The following is a 21,513-nucleotide window of genomic DNA, read 5'->3' as shown; positions in this document are numbered from 1 at the left end:
TGATTATTACCAGTGTTTCCCACTAAAAAGCATGAAAGGACATTCTAACTATCATAAAATAAATATGAAGTGCTCATTGTAAAAAAAAAAAAAAAAGGAAAAATTCAAGTAGTGTAACTTTAAAAAAGGATCAATGTCACCTCGAATAGGAGGTGACTATTCCGTCATTGCCGTTTGGTGAGCGTTCTTCCAGTTATCTCTGCGTACATACGAATAGTGCCTGCAATGTTTGCAGTATTGGGATCGTAGACTATTTATGCTGTTCATTATCCTGGGGATTTCACACACCTGGGGACACAGAAGAGCTTTTTTGAAATCTTCTTCCACCTTCATTTTAAAGGAAGGAAAAAACCTTCCTTTGGGAAATGCAGTGGGCCCCCTGTTTTATAAAAATCTGCTCTCAAGGAGAAGTAGCTCCATCTTGTGGTTTACTGGAACATGGTCATTGAAGACTGCTGAGGCATGTTGTGTTTTTGCAACTCTCCCTGGGAAGGACGTCAGCTCTGGGACTTGTCCCATGGACTTGATGGAAACCAACATGGGGCCCCGACAATCCCCATCTGCCTGTAGGGCAGGAGCGAGGGCTCTGTGATTGAAAGAGCGCCCCCTCCCTTTCACCCCTGCTCTTGTGGGCAGTTTAGCTCTTAGGCATTAAAGTCTCAGTGACAAACAGAAAACTAGGACTAGAGCCCAACCCTCCCACCTTCCAACACTGGGCTCTCCGCAGTTTCCTCTTTAATCTCCACTTCGATACTGTTAAAAAGAAGTTGATCTTAGCGGCCAAGTCACTCTGCCTCAACCTCGTAGAATTGTCATCATTGCTTTTGGGTAGAAGATAGAGACCCTGGGTAGGGTGTAATTTCACGTAAAAGGAATTCCAGAAAGGACAATCACATGTCCTCTTGCCTTCACTATTCTATCTAATTTTTGACCTTACAAATGCGTTTGGAATGTCGGAAAAAATCTCTTTGGAGATAAAATTGAATTTTGTATTCTGTATATAGATGGTAAACACAGATCTGATTGGTAAGCAGTACAAATGTGGTCATTTTCTATAAATAGGACCTTAATGGTTGAAGTTTTCACTTTGTATAAATGCTGTAAGCATATATATTTTGCATCTAAACAATCTTTTGATTGGATTTTTTTTCTTTCTCTCCTATGCAGTATATAGTGGAATGTCATGGGGTCACCCTTCTTCCCCAATTCTTGGGCATGTACCGGCTTAATGTCGACGGAGTTGAAATATATGTGATTGTTACAAGAAATGTGTTCAGCCACCGTTTATCTGTATATAGGAAATATGACTTAAAGGTGAGATTAATTTTCTTAATTTTTGTACAATAACTCAAGATCGTATAAAATGCTTAGTACTCAGGACTTAAAGCTACCAGGCAACAAGCAATGTACACCTTCGAGTTAAGCAGTCAGTGCTTGCTGGCTTTACCAAAAGACTCTTGTGCATGTTAGAGATATCCTGCCTATTTACTCAACACCAGCTACACACCAGGCACTGTTCTAGGTGCTGGGAATAATGCGATGAACAGAACAGACCAAACCTGCACTCAAGGAGCTGACATTCTGGTGGGTAAAGACAGGAAGTAGGTAAAGGTAATAAGTAAGCCATGTAGTATATTTGGAAGTGATAAGTGCTATAGACAGAGATAAAGAGGGGGAGGAATACAGTTTTAAATAGGATGTCCAGGAAGATTTCCCTGAGAAGATGACATTGGAGCAGACTTGAGCACAATGAGGGATTGAGCTGAGGAAAGAACATTCATAGCAGAGGGAACAGTAAGTACAAAGGCCCTGAGACAGGCCATTTCAAAGACTTGGAGTGAGAGGGAGACCCCTGGAAATTTTGACAGTAGAGTCACGTGATCTGACTTCCAGCAGGGAAAATGTCCAAGTTAGGGGTTGGCAAATTGTGACCAGCCTGAATGCCAAATCCAACTCAGGAGCCATTTTTGCAAATAAAGTCTTATTGGAATACTGCCATGCCCATTGTTTCTGTATTGCCTGTGGCTGCTTTTGTACTACAGTGGCAGAGTTGAATAGTTACCACAGAGACCATTATAGACCACAAAGCCTACAACTTTTACCCTCTGATTCTTTTTGGAAATATTTTGCCAACCCTGGTCCACCAGGTCGACATTTGTTCTCAAGTTTTTTGGTCTCAACCCTTTCATACTTCTAAAAGAGGACCCCCAAAAAGCTTTTGCTTATGTAGGTTGTATCTATGGATATTTACAGTATTCAAAATTAATATAAAATTTTTAAATTATGTTAACATATTTTTATGAAAAATAACTATTTTCCAAAAGCAAAAACTTAGACATTTTTACATTTTTGCAAATGTTTTACATTTTTACAGATTTCTATAATGTCTGACTTAACGTGAGACAGCTGAAATGTCATATCTAATTCTGCTATCAGTCTATGGTGGTGTTATTTCATTGAAGTATATGAAGAAAATACGACCTCACACAAATAATGTAGCTGGAAAGGGACAGGGGGATGTTTTAATAACTTTTTTGGAGAATTATAGATATTATTCTTTGATATTATACCAGAACTTGGCAAGAGGTGATTTCTCAAAGCTTAGTAATGTTTTGGAATCTTACATCAATGAACTTTTAGTACTCTTTTCATCAAAATCCAGCGGTCTGTTTGCATGCATTGGTCTGAATGCAAAGTCAGTAAAGTCATACACTTGTCATTTGGGACATACTGGTTCACCAAGTTATGTGGCTATTACAAATATTGACACATCTCATTATACATTATCAAAAAGTCACATCAGTGTCACCACCAACGTTATCAGATAAGTCTTTTGCATATTGGAAAGCTGTGAAGCTCAGGGTGGTGGATGCAAGTTTTTTTTAAAGTCTAATTTTCACTTGAGAGGCTCAAGTTTTATCATTGGCAACAAGTCCCATCAGTTATTTTCCATGAAACGACATCACAGACGTAGTTCATCTACACCAGCACTCAGCCAAGCCTAGCAGCTTTGTTCGTTTCGAAGCAAATATCTGCCAAATGCCCAGACCTGAATAAACATAGACTGTTTTTAGTTGCTCTATCAAGTAAAAATGTTTCATGGAAAAGGTGGCTAGTTTAGCTCATAACTCAAACCATCACAAAAGTAGTCCTGGAGAAACCATTCCTTCTTTATAAAGAGAAGCACTTTATGCATGCTTCCTACACAGAGTATTGAAAAGGCATGTCCTCCTGGGTCAAGATTTGATGCAGTTAATTTTATTACTTCATCAAGCAATAAATGAAACATTTATTAATTCATATGTTAACTAGATGCCTACTTGTACAAGGCACTGCCTTAGGCTGACAGAGGTTCAGCAGCTAACAAGGCATGAAAACCAGAGTATATGGCTTTGGAGGTCACAATGAAATGATGTTAGGTCTCTCCAATGACGCTAGGTTTTTTATTTTGGGTTTTTATTTTGGGTATCTGTTGGTGCTACTGCTCGATTTGCGTTGAGCTGCCAGCAGTTTTTCCCACCATTGTTTGCAATATCCATGTGACTATCAAGACAGTGAAAAAGGCAAATAACGTCTCTGTATTATTATAAAAATAGTTTTGACTTTGTAGACTCCTGAAAGGGTCCTGGGGCCCCAGGGGTCTGAACCCCAGCACTTGGAGAAATGCTAGTCTAAGTGAAGGGAATGGTCTAGGCTTGTCTCCTAACCTCTGAGGTCCAGACAAACTAGATCAACTTCCCAAACACAGCCTTGCCCCGTCCTGCTACCAAGTCTTAGCTCAAGCCATTTTGCTCCCCCGGAATTGCCCCTGGAGAAATCCTGGCCACCCTCCAGGGCTCTTGCCCGTGTCCACTGTTCTCGAAGCCTTTCCGGTGCTGCGCAGCGCACTCCGCTGAGTGTTTCAGGGCCGTGTGCTGGTCTTACTCTCCCATGGAAGAAAGCCAGAGTGACCTCTGAAGCCACATGTGCCGGTCTTATGACTTGTCAGCCACATGTGAGTGGCTGAACATCTGTGAGCCTCAGTTTCTTCGTCTTTTAAAACAGGGATACTTTTACCTGCGTTTGCGAGGTTGCTTGAAAGATGAAGTGGAATACATACATGTCGTTTCAGCATTAGGCATGGCATATCCTGCGAGTAAATGCCTTAAGGGCAAGTATTTGTTCAACTATATTTTATCCCCCCTAAATGGCTCAGACAGGTAGGCGTCTGGGAAGCATATCTTGACATAATTGTACTTGGGGGTTGGATATCCTAGTTTTAATTTGCCTTGCATTTCATAATTTCATCTCCCCTTTTAGCTGGTAGAAGAGACAAATTCTGTTCTTGCCAGGACTTTCAGTTGTGCTGGAACCTGTCCATATGGCGTCATGTCATCGCTTAAACTCTTGGTCTTACTTTTTATTTTTGTTTTAATTTTTTATTGTGAATGAATATAAACTTGGATGAGTTTTTCTTTCCAGGCCAATGACCAGCATTTACATAGAGATGAAGCTTCCCTGAGAATCAGAAGCAGGGTAAATTTGTTTTGTAGGAGAGGGGAAAAAACACACACAAACCAACAACTTGGTTAAAGACACAAAGTAGAATAAATAGTTTCTTTCCTCTACCCGGCAGTGTAGGCAGTGCTCAAGTATTACAAATGTCCCATTAAACAAAAATATCGGGAACATTCTTTTTTAGAAATTGATGTGTAAAGGAAGATATTTGTGGCCCATATTCAGGGATCCCCGAAGGAAGGAAAGCAGACCAAGGCGAGTGACGGTGGCTGGGCTCAGCTGTGCGGAGTGGCACGTGCTGGGGTCATGGGATGGGTCCTCAGGTTTTCTTTAGTGAATGATTCACATGGTCCATCTCCATCTGATGGGTCAGCAGCTTTGTGCTCAGGAAACACTGAGCGTTTTCTCTGGGCGGACAGCGGGGTCTCAGATCCCCCAGTCCTGGGGAAGGAGAATTGGCCCTGGGGAGACGCATGGCCTGGTCCTGGCCCCCTTCCCCAACACAACTTAGTCCGAGTTTCTATGTCTGTGAGTTACAGGCAACACACAGCCTGATCCATGCCTGAGCCGCTTGAATGAAAGCTGGTAATAGTGTAGAAATTTTGATTTCTCTGCAAATGGCCAATCTAGAAGATGCTTTTGCTTTTCCCCAAATCAAATATAAGTTCTTTCAGTGCTCGGCTAACTCAAGTATTCCAGGGCAGTAAATGTCGATTTCAGAGGGGGTCAGGTAGACGAAGGGCTTTGCTGACCTAGCAGCAGTTTGGGTTCCAGTGCTGGGGAGGAAGGGAGCCTAGCAAGTTGGTCTGTGATCCTTCTCCAGCCATTCACTCAATGAACACCGAGCATCACCAGACATCTGCTGTGTGTAAGACACCACAGTAATCACTGGGAAACACAGAATAAATAGTCATTGTTGTAGTCAGATATTTAGGAATTCACTAGACCATTTGTCTCCCAGCTCTTCTCTTGAATTAAAATCTTCCACAAGCAAAAAGGGAAGTTCCTCTGCTCGATTGCTACCCCTAAAGCCTCCCCGTTGGCATCTAAGGTGGACTCAGGTCATCTTCGACAACCCAGAGCTCCGAGGCATAGTTTTGAAAACCACTTCAGTAGAGTAGCATCTGCTGAGATCAAGGACTGTGTTTTCTTCCACTTTGTAACTCTGTGCTCAGCATAGGGCCTGGCACAAAAGAGGTACAAGTAAACGCACGTCTTTGAAGGAATCTCCAAAGTAAAGAGGGTCAGAAAGTGGCCGTGGGGGACTGACATACAGCAGGTGGGGAAGGAATGTTTGTCAGTAACTCTGAAGTGGGGGAGAAAACAGTGAGTGCCACAGAAAAGGCAATCGCAGGGCTGGGACGTGCCCACAACTGGCAGATGTGATGTGGGAAAAGAGGCACTTCATGCCTCGATGGTCACCACGGCCACTTCCGCTTTGAAGATAAGAAAACCACCCATCCTGGCAGTCGATGCAAGGAGGAAGGTGTGAGTTTGATCCAATGTTTAGTAAGTTACCGCTCAAGTGATTTTCAGGTTTTCTGATTTCTGGCAGCTGGACAGAACCAGAGAAAGATAAGTGAGCGTGACAGAGTCAGGGCTGGAGAGGTGGCCGGGACACCTGCAGAGGGCAGGGCACAGCCGGGCAGAGGGGCGGCGGGGAGGGCACCGGAGCAGAGCAGGTGCTGGTCTTCCTCTCTCCTGCCCTGCCAGGACCGTTTGCATATTTTGTACGTGTGAAACCCGATGCCTCGGGCGTGCATGTTTTTATTATTTCTTTGTATTTCAGGGCTCTACAGTGGCTAGAGAAGCTAGCGACAAAGAAAAGGTAAGCGCCTTGCCACGTTTCTCACTGCATCCTCTGGGGCGCGCGTGAGCAGCCCCACTCGCGTGTGTTCTCTCTCCTGTCTCCCACCGCTGCGGTTCTTCCCGATTCCCCTTCTGCTGCCATCAGCGAGAAACGCATCGTTATAGACCCGAGGAGTGTTCTACTCCATTCCTCTTCCCTAGATTGTTGAATAATGAGATAGTTAGGAGGTGTAAACGTGGTTGGAAGGAACACGCCACGTGCAGCACGCTCTTGAAAGCACAGCCACCCGAGCAGGAAACGTGTGGTGGCAGCCGCAGCTCAGAGTGTACTCCTGCAGGCCAGAGCCAGCCCCGACTCCCCTTCGGCACTGACGAACCAGGCGTGACCCCGAATGTCTCTTTGCCCCTCTTGAGTCTGTTTTCCCACCTGTAAAATGTTAGCTTGGATGAGCTTCAAACTCCTTTCCAACTATAAAATGTTAAAATATGATTATTGTTTGCTTCAAAAATTAGGGATGAGGGGACCACATTTTTTCTCTCTTTTCCTGATGCATTGGACCTTAGATAATATTTGAACCACATTTGGCTTGTTATACAAGATTATAGACAGTGTCACCTTGAAGGGTCAGTTGGAATAAGAACGTAGGAAGTAGCTTCCTGGATGTAAACCTAAACTAACCGAGACGAGCATGTGCTTATGTGAAAGGTGCCATGTTACTCTGAGCTGTTCCAGCCCGTCACCTCGGGAAGTGCCTTTTCTCGACTATTCCATTTGAGAGCGGGGCTCAAGTTTGTTTGATTGTTAAATTTTTTTAGAATGATATCAACCAGTTTTCATTTGAATTTTTACAGATTTTTTAATCTGCTTTCATATATTCACTCAGGAGTGTTTGTGAATATCTTAATAATGACTGTCCTAGCTTCAGGGGCTAAAATCGTGAGCCACACAGACACATGTAGCAGAGGATACAGACATTAAATAGGAAGAGATGCTATCATGGGATGGACACTCTGTCGGGGACTCTTGGGTGACTCTGGAGCTCGTAGCAAGGGCGCCTGGCTCAGGCAGCGTGGGGTCAGGAAGAGGCTTCCTGGAGGAGGTGACGACTGAAAACCTGAAGGATAAGTAGGAGTTAGCCAGAGGAAGAGCAGCAGGTGGGAGGGAACACGGGGCGGGGTGTGGGGGAGATTGGCGTATTAGCTGGAGGGAGAGTTGAAGAGGCCGATGGAGTCACCCAGAGAAGAAGGGGGCCTGAGCTGGGGGGGTGGAAGTGGGTGGATTAGAGAGAGATGCGGGAAGACGAAGCTACAGAGCTCAGAGATTAAATGCCAGAGGTGGATGGTGCCAGTGAGCGTGTGGAGAGAGGGGTGTTAAGGATGACCTCCAAGTTTCTGCCTTGGACAGTTGGGTAGTTGTTAATTCCACTCGCTGAATTGGGGAACAGAGAGGGAGTAGTTTAAAATGTCGGTGCAACCTCAGAACAGAGAGATCCAATAGGCATGAGGGCTGTGCAGGGAGTCTCAGCTGGGAGAAAGGGTTTGGGAATGCTCCATGGAAGGATGGTCACCAAAGACCGGGAAGTGGATGAAGTCACCCAGGAGGAGTGTATGGAGTGTCAGAGAAGCTCGTCTGGAACCCGCCCAGAAGAACATCGTCCTTCATGGGGTGGATGGAGAAAGAGTCCCACGAAGGATCGGCCAGAGGTGGGAGATGAGCCAGGAAGGTCTGCGTCATTCGCACAGATATTTATTGAGCATCTTGCCAAGCGTTGTACGAAAAGCCTCAGGGAACAAGACAGACACAGCCCCTGTGCTCAGAAACTTGCACTCCAATAATATCCCCAAAACCAGAGGAAGAGAACTTTCCAGTATCAGATGCTTCCACAAGGCCAGGTAGGATAAGGACTAAGAATTACCCCTCGGGCTTATCAACAGGAAGGTCACCAGCGACCTGGTCAGCAAGGACAGGTGGTGGCCAAAGCCAGACTGGGACAGGGACAGAAGTGGCAAAGAGAAAAAGGAAATGGTGGGTCCTTGTGTGACCATTTGCATTTTTACTATGCATTAGTGAACATGCATCTTCACACTTACACCTCTGTGTAAACCACCGTGAAGTCACCCGCTTTGGACAGAAGCAGCAGAAACGATGACTGTTGACTTCCGTAATGAACATTTCTTCTAGGTGTCAGAGACTCAGCGGGAATTTCAGTTTTATCCCATAAGAAGCTCAGAGGTTTAATATAATTGGGGCTTTCTCCTAAGAGGAGATCTCAGACTGTTCACAGAGGCAAACATAGTCTTCAGCATCCTGGCAACAGGCCAGGCCCAGAGTCAGATCTGTGGACAGGATGACATCGCCGCCCCACGCTGGTTGCTCTGTTTTCACTTCATCCCCCTGCCCCCCTCCCCAGTCCCTTGAGAGTACCACTAGCAGAATTTTTTCCTTTGTTCAATATGATTTCTTCAGGTTCAGTCAACAAGGGTTCGTTCTGCTCCGACAATAACCAAGGCCACGAAAGACACTTACAGCTAATGGTGTGGTTGCCGCTGAAGCCTAAATCATAAAACAAGGGCACGTAGGGAGGAAAGGCACACGTATTTGACTTCCTCGTCGCTGTAACATTTCCTCAGAAGCAGAACATTCACTTAGCCTTTCCCACCTTCTCCTTCCCTCCACTGTTCTGCCTGTAGGACTGCACGCTTTCCAGAAACCTCCGGCATGAACCACAATCCCGCTGCCCCCCCCACCAAAAAACGTGTAGCCCCTTTGTTGATGTAGGTTTCTGTGAAAAATGAAAATTTGTTTGGACACAAGCTCACTTTTCTGAGCACTTTGCTAGGATACTTTTATCCTGTATCTATTCATGATATGAATATGTGGTGATCGTTCTTCAAAACATCTCCCAGGAGGTGGGTTTAGTGAGGCTCCCCCACCTGCCACGTGATAAATTTGAGACTCGGGACCTCAGGTTCCTGCGCAGCATCACACGGGTAGCGACAGAGGCAGAAACCTTACCCTAGTCTGGGATTTAGCCTTTTTAATTTTCATTTCGGTGTGTTGGGAATTAATTATAAAGGTAAATATTAATAACTGGCATGCGTTGAATATAAACTATGACAGTTGCTGTTTTAAATTGTACATGAATTTGGTCATGGAACCTAACAGCCACCAGATGAGATCGGTGCTGTTATTACTTCCTTTGAGTAGATGAGGTTACTTAACAGACAGGATCGGTAACTTGTCCCAAGACCAACGGTTCCGAAGGACAGAGCCAGGGTTTCTAACCACTACGCCATGCTGCCTGCCAGACGTTTGGAAGTTCTCTCTCTCCCCTTTCTTTTAAGGACATGTTATCAAACAGTCATGTTAATCCCATTAATCATGAAAATGAATAAGGAAAGAGATACTATTAATACATTGACAAAAACATTGTTTCAGAGTTAAATACAGTGCTAAAACAATTCATTCTAAGTCTTGATCTTTTTAAAAATATTGAAATAAATTATTTGATTTCGTACTATGTTGGCAATGCAACCAGTTTTTAGTTCCTCTCTTTGAGGAGTTTGAGCTTTTTCGTACATGCTTTCAAATATACATTATGTACATTACAGTTTTTGTCACTGTGTAAACATTAAAATTGTACATTGTTGCCCCGAGGAAGAGTTCAATGCTCTATACTTCTTTGGGGGCTAGAGATTTGTGATAGCTCTTCTTCCAGAAGGCAGAGTCTCCAAATGGCCACCCCACCCACCCTTCTAATAATACAAATGCTTACTTAGAAGGACGGAGAGGAAAGAGGTTGAAGATATGGAATGTAAAAGTAATAAAAATCAGTAATTGATAAAGGAGAGCACACCTGCCTTGGCAGTAAGGTATTTTCTCTCTCTGATATGGCAGCTTGTTTATAATCTAGAAACATTTATTAAACTGTAATAGATTAAATAGAATGTATTAATAGAGCTTAACTTCTAAAAACATTCAGTTTTTCAAGTTTAAAAAAAAAATGTCTTTGCTTTCCTTTCTCTACCAATGTTTGGGTTTTCTTTCCATGATCAGTTAGTATATTTTTGACTCTTCCAAAAATCATATATTTGTTGTCTTCACAAATTAAACCACAAATACTATCAAAACAATCTCTGGTATCTCTGGTTAGAAATATATAGGGAAGGCTAAAAATATTTATTTTCTACATGTTAGCCTTTTATAAATGGAATCAAATGATTTACAAGAATTTTTTTTCATTGCTATCATTGTATAGCTATGTTCTCTTCAAAATGATTGTTACAGTGCAGAGAACAATTTTCATAGGGAATCTCCATTGACATGGCTTAATTAGTAATCTCAATTCCTATTCTTTTTAGATTTTCTTTCATTGGAGTCATTATGACTGTTTTAATTTCCCACACTTTTAACTTGTTGATGACAAGTTTTGAAACTGTCGTTTCAAATATTTAGTGATATAGGTGCAGACAAGTCCCATTCGTTAGATTTCGACTTGACACATAATTAGTGTGATTTGCATTAGCATAATAATGAAAATGGAACTGAAGGAAATAAAGAAGTTATATTCTAATAATAATGGAATCACTTTCATGGCAACAAGTCTCAGAACATGCATGTACAGATGTCTTGAATTTTTTTAAAAAAGGAGCAGAACAGTGCTTTTTTTTTTTTTTAAACCGTTGTCAAATTCTGACAGCTGCTATGACTTGTTTTATTCTTTAATTCTTTCCCTTTTAATGGAAGGGCATCTTCCATTCATGGCTCCAGCAGTTTCGCCTCCTCTAAATGAGACAGAGAAACGCGAATCTCCCTGGTGGTCGATCTTTTCACAGCTGCGCTGCAATTCCAGTGTGACACCAAATTAGTAATTATAGCTGAGCGGACTGCTTTTTACAAATGACAGTCCTAGCATGCTGCCAGCTAGCAAGCTACTCAGCAGGGAACCCGGGGAAGTAAAAGAAAACATAACTGGACTCACTTGATTTCTGGGGGATTTGACCTGACTCTTTAAAAAGCCCATGTTTTTGAGAGAGTCAGTCCTGGGGATTTACACAAATGTGTATTTCGTTCACCGTTCTGTGCTGTTCTTCTCAAAACTCATGTCTGATTTTATTAGGGAAAGTAAAGCCTGTCTAATGGAGCCATAGGGTCACAATAAGAAGATTCCTTTTAACATACAACCTTCTCCCTGGAACCCATTTGAAAGAAAACAGCTGCCCTGCAATTGGCATTTGTATAACTATGTTTGCAATAATCATTGTTGACACTTTGATAATGCGCTACAAAAAGCCGCCTTGTTGATTCTTACGCATTGTGAATTGCTCTAGCAATTAAGTGACTGTCACCGTCTCTGACATTTTACCTATTACTGACTGAAGGTTCAGGAGGATTAATCATTAATACCCTCACATCTAAAAATGCTTTCCTAAACCAGTTTTCAGCATTTCTTTTGTGGTCTTTAAATTGTAACAAATTATAATTAATTTCTACCTCTATCTGGTCCTCAGGCTGCAGTTAAACACAAGGTAGCAAGGATGGCAGGCTCCCTGTAGAAGGTACAAAAGCATAGCAGTGTGTCCTTCTCGAAATCTTTTTTTTGCTACTCAGTTAAAAAGTACCTCTTTTTCCACTGTTGGTGAATAATCAGCTAAAGGGAGATTGTCAAGTGTTTTAGGCCCTCAATTCAGCTAATGCTTTAACCTCCCTCTGTAAAATTCCTTTTCTCCCGAGATTGGAAGAGAAGCATTTCCCTTTGCCAGCCAGTGTTAGGAACACCTATCCCACCACCCGAAGTGCAGGGGAAAGCTTCCTGTCAGGGTGGAAGCAGGGCTTGTTTCTCAGACCTTAAATTAAAGGTACCATCAACAATATCCTCCTCGTGGACCAGAAATGTTTTATAAAAGGGGAATTGAGGGGAAGAGCCCCAAACAGAGGGTTAGGGAATCTGAGTCGCAGCCCTGGGGAGGACTGCTATTAATGGAAGTTTGGGGTTTGCGCATAGCTCATTTGACTTTGTCCTCATTTGTAAAATTAAAGGCTTTGATTGTACCACTGGTTTTCATGCTTTAGAGTTTCTGAGAATCTCTTGTTTCAAAGGAAGCTTTCTTAGACCCTCCTCCAGAGATGCAGTTCAGCAGTAGACCTCACTTGGGGAAGTCCTGGACCTGACAATCACCAAAATCCTGTCTGTTCTAGGTATAGGTAAAGGTGATTGCTATTATTGACGGAAGCAATGTTCTGAACCATTGTGTCAGCATATGTCCAAGCAAGCTTTAACAACCCTGTATGCAAACCATGAGGGGTATTCTGGGAATGAAATTTTAAAGCTTCAATTCATTTGGAATTTTTCCTAACTGGTAAGCACGGCACATCAAAGAGTTTGATGACTCTCGTGAGCATCTTCCAGATTTTTGCTCGGATGACAGCATTAAAGTCCTCAAGCCTTTTTTACTTATCGGTATATGGTGATGTATAAACTCTCGATTGCCTCATATTAATTTGTATTTCACTGGAATGAACTCAGAGTATCACAAGCACACATGGAGCAGTGGTGTTAGATATGGGGATTTTTTAAGCTAACAACTCTTATTCAGTTGGTCCTCGAAAGAGTTGGGGTAGAGAGATGACTTCTACAATTTAGTCTGTGGCCTGAATTTAAGCCAAGCCGTTACAGATGTGCATCCTTAAAATAATAAAATAATGATCTTCATTAGGTTAATATTAAACTAGAAACTATAGGGCTTAGCAAATTTCTTAAATGTTCAGCCTTTGGCATTTCTTAATTTATCACCATAGACATCCATGCAACAGAATCTTCTGTTCAGAATGGAACGAACCCGTCTCGTCAGCCCTGTTTTGTAGGTCTTGCACGCAGCTTAACCGTCACGTCACAGCTAGTGGAGGAAGACCAAACCGTCGACTTTGACATTGGCATTTAGGGTTGTGGTCATAAAAGTATGACAGTATTAGAAAAGGAATAACTTTCACGATTTACATATTGGCTTGAGAATTTTAGAGAAAATAACCAACAGCTGGGTCTCACCAGCCTTAACAGTTCTAAATTGCAAATTCACCATGGAACTTACCCAGTTTTGTGCTGCTTAATTACAGCACTGTTTCACAAGTATATTCCAGTATCTTCTCCTTTTGACATGCATAGACAAATAGATTCAAAGTGAAAATTATGAAACTTTCACATCTGAATGCTGGTCACAGATGTATACATTCTCATTGTTTTCACTGTGGAAATTAGAAGTTATTAACCACTTGTTGGATCATTTCCCAAGCCATACAAACTCATATAGACATTCTGCTTATGTTGTTAAAGAAGGTTGTTATATGTACTGTTGTGAGAAAACACCTGTTATCTTTGCTACTCCTGTATGAACTTTGTCCACATTCACTAATTTGCCTTTTCATGTGTCAAATTTGTGGCTGAGATGTTTTGAGAAGCAGAACTGATTTTATTATAAATCTCTAGCATCTCTTATTACTCCAAAGCTGATACCACGTATATGATGTTATTCCATCAGATTATCTTTATCCTAGCTCCAGTGTAAGGGTTACCTAAAATTCTCTCCCTTACAGAAATACTTCTAGAGTATATTTTCAGTGCCTTACACTCTGATTTTTATGAAGTTTTTTGGCAAAGCACGGTGAAAGGGGTTTTATGCTCTTTTGTAAGTTTATTTTCATTTAGGTGAGCTTGGCATAACAAGTAAATCAGGAACATAAGCAATCCCCAACATAAAACGATAATTAGTATGTATTTTTTATGTCACACATTCAGCCCTGAGTGTCACAGTAATGGCCCATCAAAGGGACACCTAACAGCAAACTTTGACATCCAAGCTTACAAGTAGACTTCTAAAAAAAATGGGTACCAAATGAGCACATAGAACAAAAATTCATTTCATTCTGAAATGCAAGTCCTTTAATCACAGAGTACTATGATATGTATTATCCTTTGCATTGAAACCTTCTGGTGCCAAAATCCTGTTTGCATTAAACACTTAAGTGTGACCAAGTGCATTTCACCTTCCCGGTAAGGTTTCCATCCAGGCTAAAATAAAAACTTGGCTCTGCATTCTATAGATTTTGCCTCTGTGCATTTTAAGTACATGTAGTTTGTATTTCCGGTTGCTAATGGCAATTTACAATACAGTTGGCTCTTTTTGTATAATGTGTACAATGATAATAAACTATCCAGTGTTATTTTAGTTGGAATTCTGTGTTTAAAGTTATATTTCCCACTGTGAATACAGATTTTAAATTTTTTGTGTTTTTTTTTTAAATGTTTTTTATCATCTAAAAGATTAGATTTTTAAAAATCTTACTAAAACAAAATTTCAATCAAATTTCTGGCTTTACTAAACCTTAAAATATCGAATATTACCAAATATATATACAATATATGTACTGTATATATACATGCACACAAATGGGTTAACTCTCACTTGAAGCAAATAAAAAATTTCACTCCTTTTGGTACTGATTTTTTGGTTTTGGTTTTATTTTCAGAGATATTGTGGAAATTCTTAGTAATTGGAATTTTTATGTATAAAAGTGCTAAGCAGTAAGTGCCTGTACGTTAAATAAGAGATTTTTTAGGCCTTGGTTTTTATCTCCATTTTACCGATTTCACTAGTAAGCAAGCGGAGTCCTGTGTCTCTGCCCCCGTGGAATGCATCTCCGTGCCACGGGTCTCTGTCTGCTGCACTGGGCACGGAAGCGGAGCTTCATTTCTAAAATGAGAACTCCAAACTTGGTAGCTGTTTTGAGTGTTTTTTTTTTTTTTTTTTTCCTTTTTTAATCACAAACACCTGGCCAAATCAGTCCTTAGAGATCATTTATATCTTTTATGGAACCCTAGGGAATACATAATTATATTCAGAGGCTTTTATACATTTAAAAAGTTTTCCACATGCTTGTTATCTTCAGGCTCTGACATAATTTGTGCAAAAACATTCATAAAACGGGGCGGGGCGGGGGAATGTTTATAATAAAACCATTTTCTTTTTACAGCTCATAGCAAGTGAAATGTTCCCAATGAGTTCACTACTCCTTAGGAATGAGTTTACTACTTACTCCCTGGTATTTTGGTTGTATTTTCTGGCTACTAAGATTCCAGTTAGTGGATTTTTTGCTTTAGATCAGCAAAATAGCATTCACTAATTTAGCCACTATTATAACATGCTCACTGAAGGAAATACTAACCCGTAGAAAATTAAAGTAAGACAAAAGTCAGCAAATTTCTACCTTTTGCCGTATATATAAAACCATTAATTTTTATTCCCTATATTTCATAAATATAATAAATTTCAAATACTTTATAACTCTAAAAATTTAACTTACCCAATTTTTATTATCCTACAGCAATATTTTACTCTCATTTGGGTTTCAGTAAAAAAGGTATTTTCGGTGACGTTTTCTTACTGGGAATAGCTTTTGCAGGTGATCACAGAGGTTTTTCTAGCCAGGAGAAGTCACAATTGAGGTTTGGAGAGCAGGGTATGGAACTAGAGCCTTAGGGAAGGAGGGAAGAGCGGTCTTAGGTGCATCCTGTGTGATGTATCCTCTATGTTCCCCATGCATCTTGTGCGATAAAATGAAATAATAACCTTGCACTTGTATATGCTAGGTTTATGTGTAGTAATGAAAGTGTCTTCAAAATGTGAGGGCAATGTGTAGAAAATTCATGCGATGTTTGTGACTAGTGGATAAAACCTGAAAACAAAGGAAATTTTAAACATGGTTTAGATTATTGATATCCTAAATTTAAACAGCCTATCTTTAAAAAAAATTAGGGAGGAAGAAGGGAAAAAAGGAAACAAACATAGCAAGTTATTATTGCCAAGCACTATGTGCTTCATGTCATTTAATTCACACACTAACCCTATTTCATAGGTACAGTATTATTGATTTCCCGTTAGATAGATAAGGAAACTGAAGTTCGGCAGATTAAGCAGCTGATTCAGAACATCACAGCTAGTATGGAAATGTTAAATATTTCAGTATATTTTTCAAAAGAAAAATACCACTCTGGATTTATCAGTGATGAACTTCTTCTAGATCCATAAGCCATACTTGAGAACATGACACAGAAACAATAATAATGACATCTGTATACAATGCACCATGCGGCAAGCACTGGTTTAAGCCTTTTTACACATATGAGCTCATGTAATCCTCACAACCCTATGTTTGCTAATCCCCATTTAAAGAAAACCAAGTCACAGAGAGGTTAAGTAACTTGCCCAAAGTCACACAGTGGATAATTAGAGGAGCTGAGATACAACTCAGGCAGCCTGAGATGTGGGTGTGCTTCAGTCGGTCTCCTACTCTGAACCAACCTGGGGCCGGGTAGGCGTCACCCAGCACAGCAGTGTGAGGCTGCCCACCCTGCTCATTTTATCCAAACGGGATAGCTAGGTCGCAGGGGCACAGTGTCACTCTACTGATGCCTTTGTGCATTTACACGTCACATTAACAGAGGTGAATGCCATTTGGAGTCCAACCCACAGCACGGCAGAATTGCCCTATGCGAGAGAGAAAACAGCCTTGCTTGTGCTCGCCTGGGGCTGAATTGGGTTGTATGTGTGTCCTCCAGAGCTCAGCTGGCCAGGGCCTTGGAGCAGCTCTGGAGGCCCCCAGGCAGGAGTCCCACCCAGGGCTGGGCCCAGGGCAGGAGGAGGAAGAGAAGGTCCCTCCCATGTCCTGTCTCCTCCTAGCACGTACAACATATTGTGCAGCAATTGCCCCGCTGCACTTGGAGGCTCCGACGTCCACAAAACGGGCCAGGAGAACTGAATTCAGAGCAAATAAAGACTCAGCCTGCTACCACTTCAGAAACGTTGCTGACCACCAGCTGGAAGCAGGCCTCAGAGAGTTTACAGTTAAGAAGCATTTCTGACCTGTCTTCAGTTAGCCCTGGGGGTTTCCTCCACCCCCAGCTGTTTCTGTGCTGAACTAGAAAGGGTATTAAAGACACCCATTAAAGAACCAGACCCAGGGACCATGAGCCTGGGAAACCCTCCTAAGTGCAAATAATCCGGTGTTTAAAAGCAGAGGGGTGGAATCAGCTACCACATTAAGATGTCACTGCCCACAGTTAAGTCTGTGCTGCTCCGCAGACGTCACCTTTGTGGGCAGTTTTACACCAAGAGAGTTTATTAAGTTCCACTAATTCATGGTATAATAGTTTTCCTCATTTAAAAAAAAATGATGTGTTTCTAATATAAACATTGCTCACTATCAGAGGAATATATTGAAATTTCTTTTAAAAAGCTACACAGTAAAATCTTCTTGAGGGTGAATCATTGTCAGGTGACTTAATCTTTGTCATCTGATTTTTAGTAAAAAGAATAAAGTTGTTTTTTTTTTCAAGAAAATATTTTGTATGCAGTCTCTCAACCTGTAATACTAGTTTTAAATCTGTACAATGTATTAAATGATCACAGCAATGATGATGATGGTGGTGGTGATGGTGTTAACAAGTACCACTCACTTTTTTGTTTGTTTTTGAGACAGAGTCTCACTGTGTTGCCCAGGCTGGAGTGCTGTGGCATCATAGCTCACTGCAGCCTCAAACTCCTGGGCTCAAGCAATCCTCCTGCCTCAGCCTCCCGAGTAGCTGGGACTACAGGTGCACGCCACCACACCCAGCTAATTTTTGTATTTTTTGTAGGACAGGGTCTCAGTATTGCCCAGGCTGGTCTTGAACTCAAGTGATCCTCCCGCCTCAGCCTCCCAAAGTGCTAGAATTAAGGCACTTAGTGATGCCCGGTGCATCACTATTTAAATGTGTCACAGGGTTTCTGGTTGGATTCTCAGCACAACTCTACCTTAGCAGAATGATGAAGGTTCCCATCTCAGCTCATCACTTACATAGTTAAATCACATAATCTCAGTCTCCTTGTCTGTAAAGTGCGTGTAAGAATAATAGTTAAGGTTGTTGCAAAGAGGAGATGGGATGCCTAATGCAAATAAAATTATGCACACAAAGTGCTAAGCACGGTAGCTAAGGCTGCTGTAGGTGGTCGTGGTGGCGTTTCCCCCTTCTACATGTAAGGAAACGGCCCGGAGAGGGCCAGGAACCTGGCCTCTGGTCCCTGGCAAGTAAGGGGTGCAACCAGGATTGCAGCTTCCAGATTCGTGAGTCCAAAACCCTGCTGCCCCCGAGCGCTCTGTCTCACAGCCAGCATTTGGGAGGTGGGTATTTGCAGACCAGTGTTGGATTCCGCACTCGCAGCTGCCCCGCTAAGGAGCTGCCTTCTCTTGTCCTTTCAATAAGCCCTTAAGTCTTTTAACCAATCTGGGTGCCCTTTTTTGAACTCGATCCAACCTAAATACGTCCCTAGTGCCTGTGAAATTCACGAGTGAGCTTAGTCACATAGTACAGGGTTGTCCAGAGTTTTATGAGGTAGAATTATACTTTCCCTGTCCAGTGAGGTAATTCTGCAGGGCGAGCCCGCCGTGGCATTCATCTTCATTAACGTGACTTGTGTTACAAAGACATACCTAATGTGTAACTTACCGCCTCGGCTGTGGTCTGTCAGCTCTGACTTCACACAAAACCAGAAAAAGCCCTCTCCCCTCTTTTCTTACACGTATAAAATGAGTCGTGGAATTGAGGCAGATGTCTTGATCCATAACACCCCTACCCACCCACGCCCCCATCCCTAACACACAGCTACACAAAAACGCCCAAGGTGTCTGCTTGGAGAGTTGCCATCCTTGCTCTGCCTTTGTTTTGTTTGCAGGTCTAAGTTTGACCCCTTCTCCTAGGGCGCTCCCAATTCTGTATTTTGAGCAGCGTTTATCTTCTCACTGCCCTCTGAGTCAGTTTTGTTAAACTTCAGAACTTTGCATTTCGTTCACTGTGAAACTTCATTATGTTTACAGTTCTAGCAGGAGAAGAGAAACCCTGAGGGTCTGGTGTAATTGACCCAAACGTTTAACATTCATGTGCTATCTTCACATCCAGCGTTTTGTGAGGGTTTTGGTTTTTTTTTTTTTTTTACATTTATTATGTTATTTTTAGATTACGAATGACAGATGTAGGGGTTAGTCTAGCCGACCCATCCTGAATTTTTGCAAAGAATGTCATTGCATTTTCATTTCCTGAAGACTCCCATGACTCAGCATGAAAGTGTCAGAAATTAGATCAGTCTCCCCCCAGAATCTTCTTATTTATCTGTGCCTGTTACGTACTCCTACTGCCTTATTTTCTACCTACTTGCTTTCATACCTTTCTCCCATACAAGATAACAAATTCCTTTAGAGTAGAAATTTTGACTATTCATTATTTGCATCCCTGTACATGACAGTAATTCAGTAACAGCCTGTTGAATTGAGTTTCTGGATTTCTGAGCTTTCCTGTGGCTGCTTTGTAAGGATAATAATTATTTTGCCCGTAGTTAGATCTAATTCAAGATGCAAAACTGTTCAAATGTTCTCTTTTCAAAGTTAAACAAAATTAGTAGCAAAATTAGTAGCACTGGCTACTAATTTAGAAATGCATAACATGCACACATATGTCTGTGTAGATAGATGTGACTGTCTACATACATGTGCATGTTTTATAAAATGAGAGGGGAAAGTGCACCATTTATACATTTGGAATGGTTCGGTAGACGTGCCCCAGGAGTTTTCTTTTTATTGCTCTGAATAAAGAGGGGAGTGGAACAGCCTGGGGGCCAGGAAGATATACTGTTTCCTTGGATTATTTTTTTCATTCACTTATGGAAAGGAGGACCATTCAGGATTCACTAATATACAAAGAAAGGCAGCGTGTTACATTGGATCCCTTTCAACTAAAAGAAGTAAGTTATGGTTAGCTGAAGGAGGGGGGGAGGGTCAATTGTTTTTGAGCTCTCCCAGAAAGCAGCTTGCATGAAATTAAATAGAATAATCCACACTATTTTAAAACGATATGCCTGTATTATCCTATATGTTGCAGCGTAAGCAAAAGTTTTTTTCTGCTCATAACCCATATTTTGATAGTCATTGGTTACTTTGTGTTGGTTGGCGTCAGTGCAGTTACTTGCTAGCTCACCCTCTTGTTCTTTGTAAAGGGTAGAACTTATTTTAATATGTGTAATGTTAAGGAGAAGACTTTTTTTTCCTTGTACGTTGTCCAGATGAGAAGAGAATTTCCTTCTTGGTGGAGTGGTGGATAGGAAGGTTTGGAAGGGCAGATGGCTCAACTCTGGGCACATGTTCTCCTTGACTCAGAAAATCAATATGATTATGGACGGGGCTTTTGTAAGACAAGATAACATGTTATTTGTAACGTGAACCCAGCGAAGGCTACCCAAAAGTGGAGGGAGGGATGGATGGATTTGGGTTGTACCAGTAAGAAAATTGAAGGTTCCTGACAAAGTATTCTAAGAATACAGATTCTATACTTAGAAGACTTCTTGTAAGAAAGTGAATCTAAGAAAGCAGTCAGGTTCATTCCTATGAAAAACATAAAATGTGTTACCAAAAGGCGTTCTAATGTGGGGTTTGTCTAACCCTCCATTCCTTGTGGGAAGGCTTCCAAGAGGGCCTAGCTCGCTGGTGCCCCCTTGTGGTACTAGGGGTCACCTCCCACTTATTGCCTTGGGTGACACCCCTGCAGTGGACGCTTCAACGTCCAGGATCGGAAGCGGGGTGTGTTTTTTAGATTTTGCTCAAGCTTTTTTCTCATTCTTTTTCTTGTTTGTTTTAGGCCAAAGAACTGCCAACTTTAAAGGATAATGATTTCATTAATAAGGGCCAAAAGATTTATATTGATGATAACAACAAAAAGGTGTTCTTGGAAAAACTGAAAAAGGATGTTGAGGTAAGAACAGTCAATATAAAGGAAAATTCCATTGTACAAATGTCAACAGGGTTTTTAAACCTTCCATTTAAATCTGCAACCAAAGCAAATACATATGCAAATATGTACATATATGGATTAGAACCCGTATCATCAAAACCAGATATAAACAGGTACACCTCACATTATGTGATCTGGTTTAAAGAAGAAACGTGCCAGTTCAGCAGCCCTCTCGTTTAGGTGACAAACACAGGACAGCACCTGCTGTGTACCCCCCTGGGGTTCCCGGGTTGTTTGTCGCAGCCAGAGTTTGGGAGTGCGTGGCGAGTCCAGGCTCTGTCAGACAGCAGAGCATGTCAGAAACAAATGTTCAGTCACTGTTGGAGCATTGGCATTT

The 21,513-nt window shown here is 41.7% G+C and overlaps 1 protein-coding gene across 1 annotated transcript in view; it reads left to right on the top strand.

Annotated features, from left to right (window-relative positions):
• PIP4K2A (phosphatidylinositol-5-phosphate 4-kinase, type II, alpha) overlaps nt 1-21,513 on the top strand; it is a 170,819-nt gene that overhangs the window by 134,921 nt on the left and 14,385 nt on the right. The window contains exons 5-7 of the mRNA XM_012644435.1: nt 1,168-1,314; nt 6,287-6,325; nt 21,024-21,137. Of these exons, the coding sequence (XP_012499889.1) occupies nt 1,168-1,314; nt 6,287-6,325; nt 21,024-21,137 (300 nt within the window). The remainder of the gene's footprint in view (nt 1-1,167; nt 1,315-6,286; nt 6,326-21,023; nt 21,138-21,513) is intronic.

This window comes from Propithecus coquereli, unplaced genomic scaffold (assembly GCF_000956105.1).
Source record: "Propithecus coquereli isolate 6110/MARCELLA unplaced genomic scaffold, Pcoq_1.0 Scaffold103, whole genome shotgun sequence".
Lineage (NCBI taxonomy): Eukaryota > Metazoa > Chordata > Mammalia > Primates > Indriidae > Propithecus > Propithecus coquereli.
The sequence above is the reverse complement of the archived record's forward strand: the minus strand, read 5'-3'. Positions and strand labels throughout refer to the sequence as shown.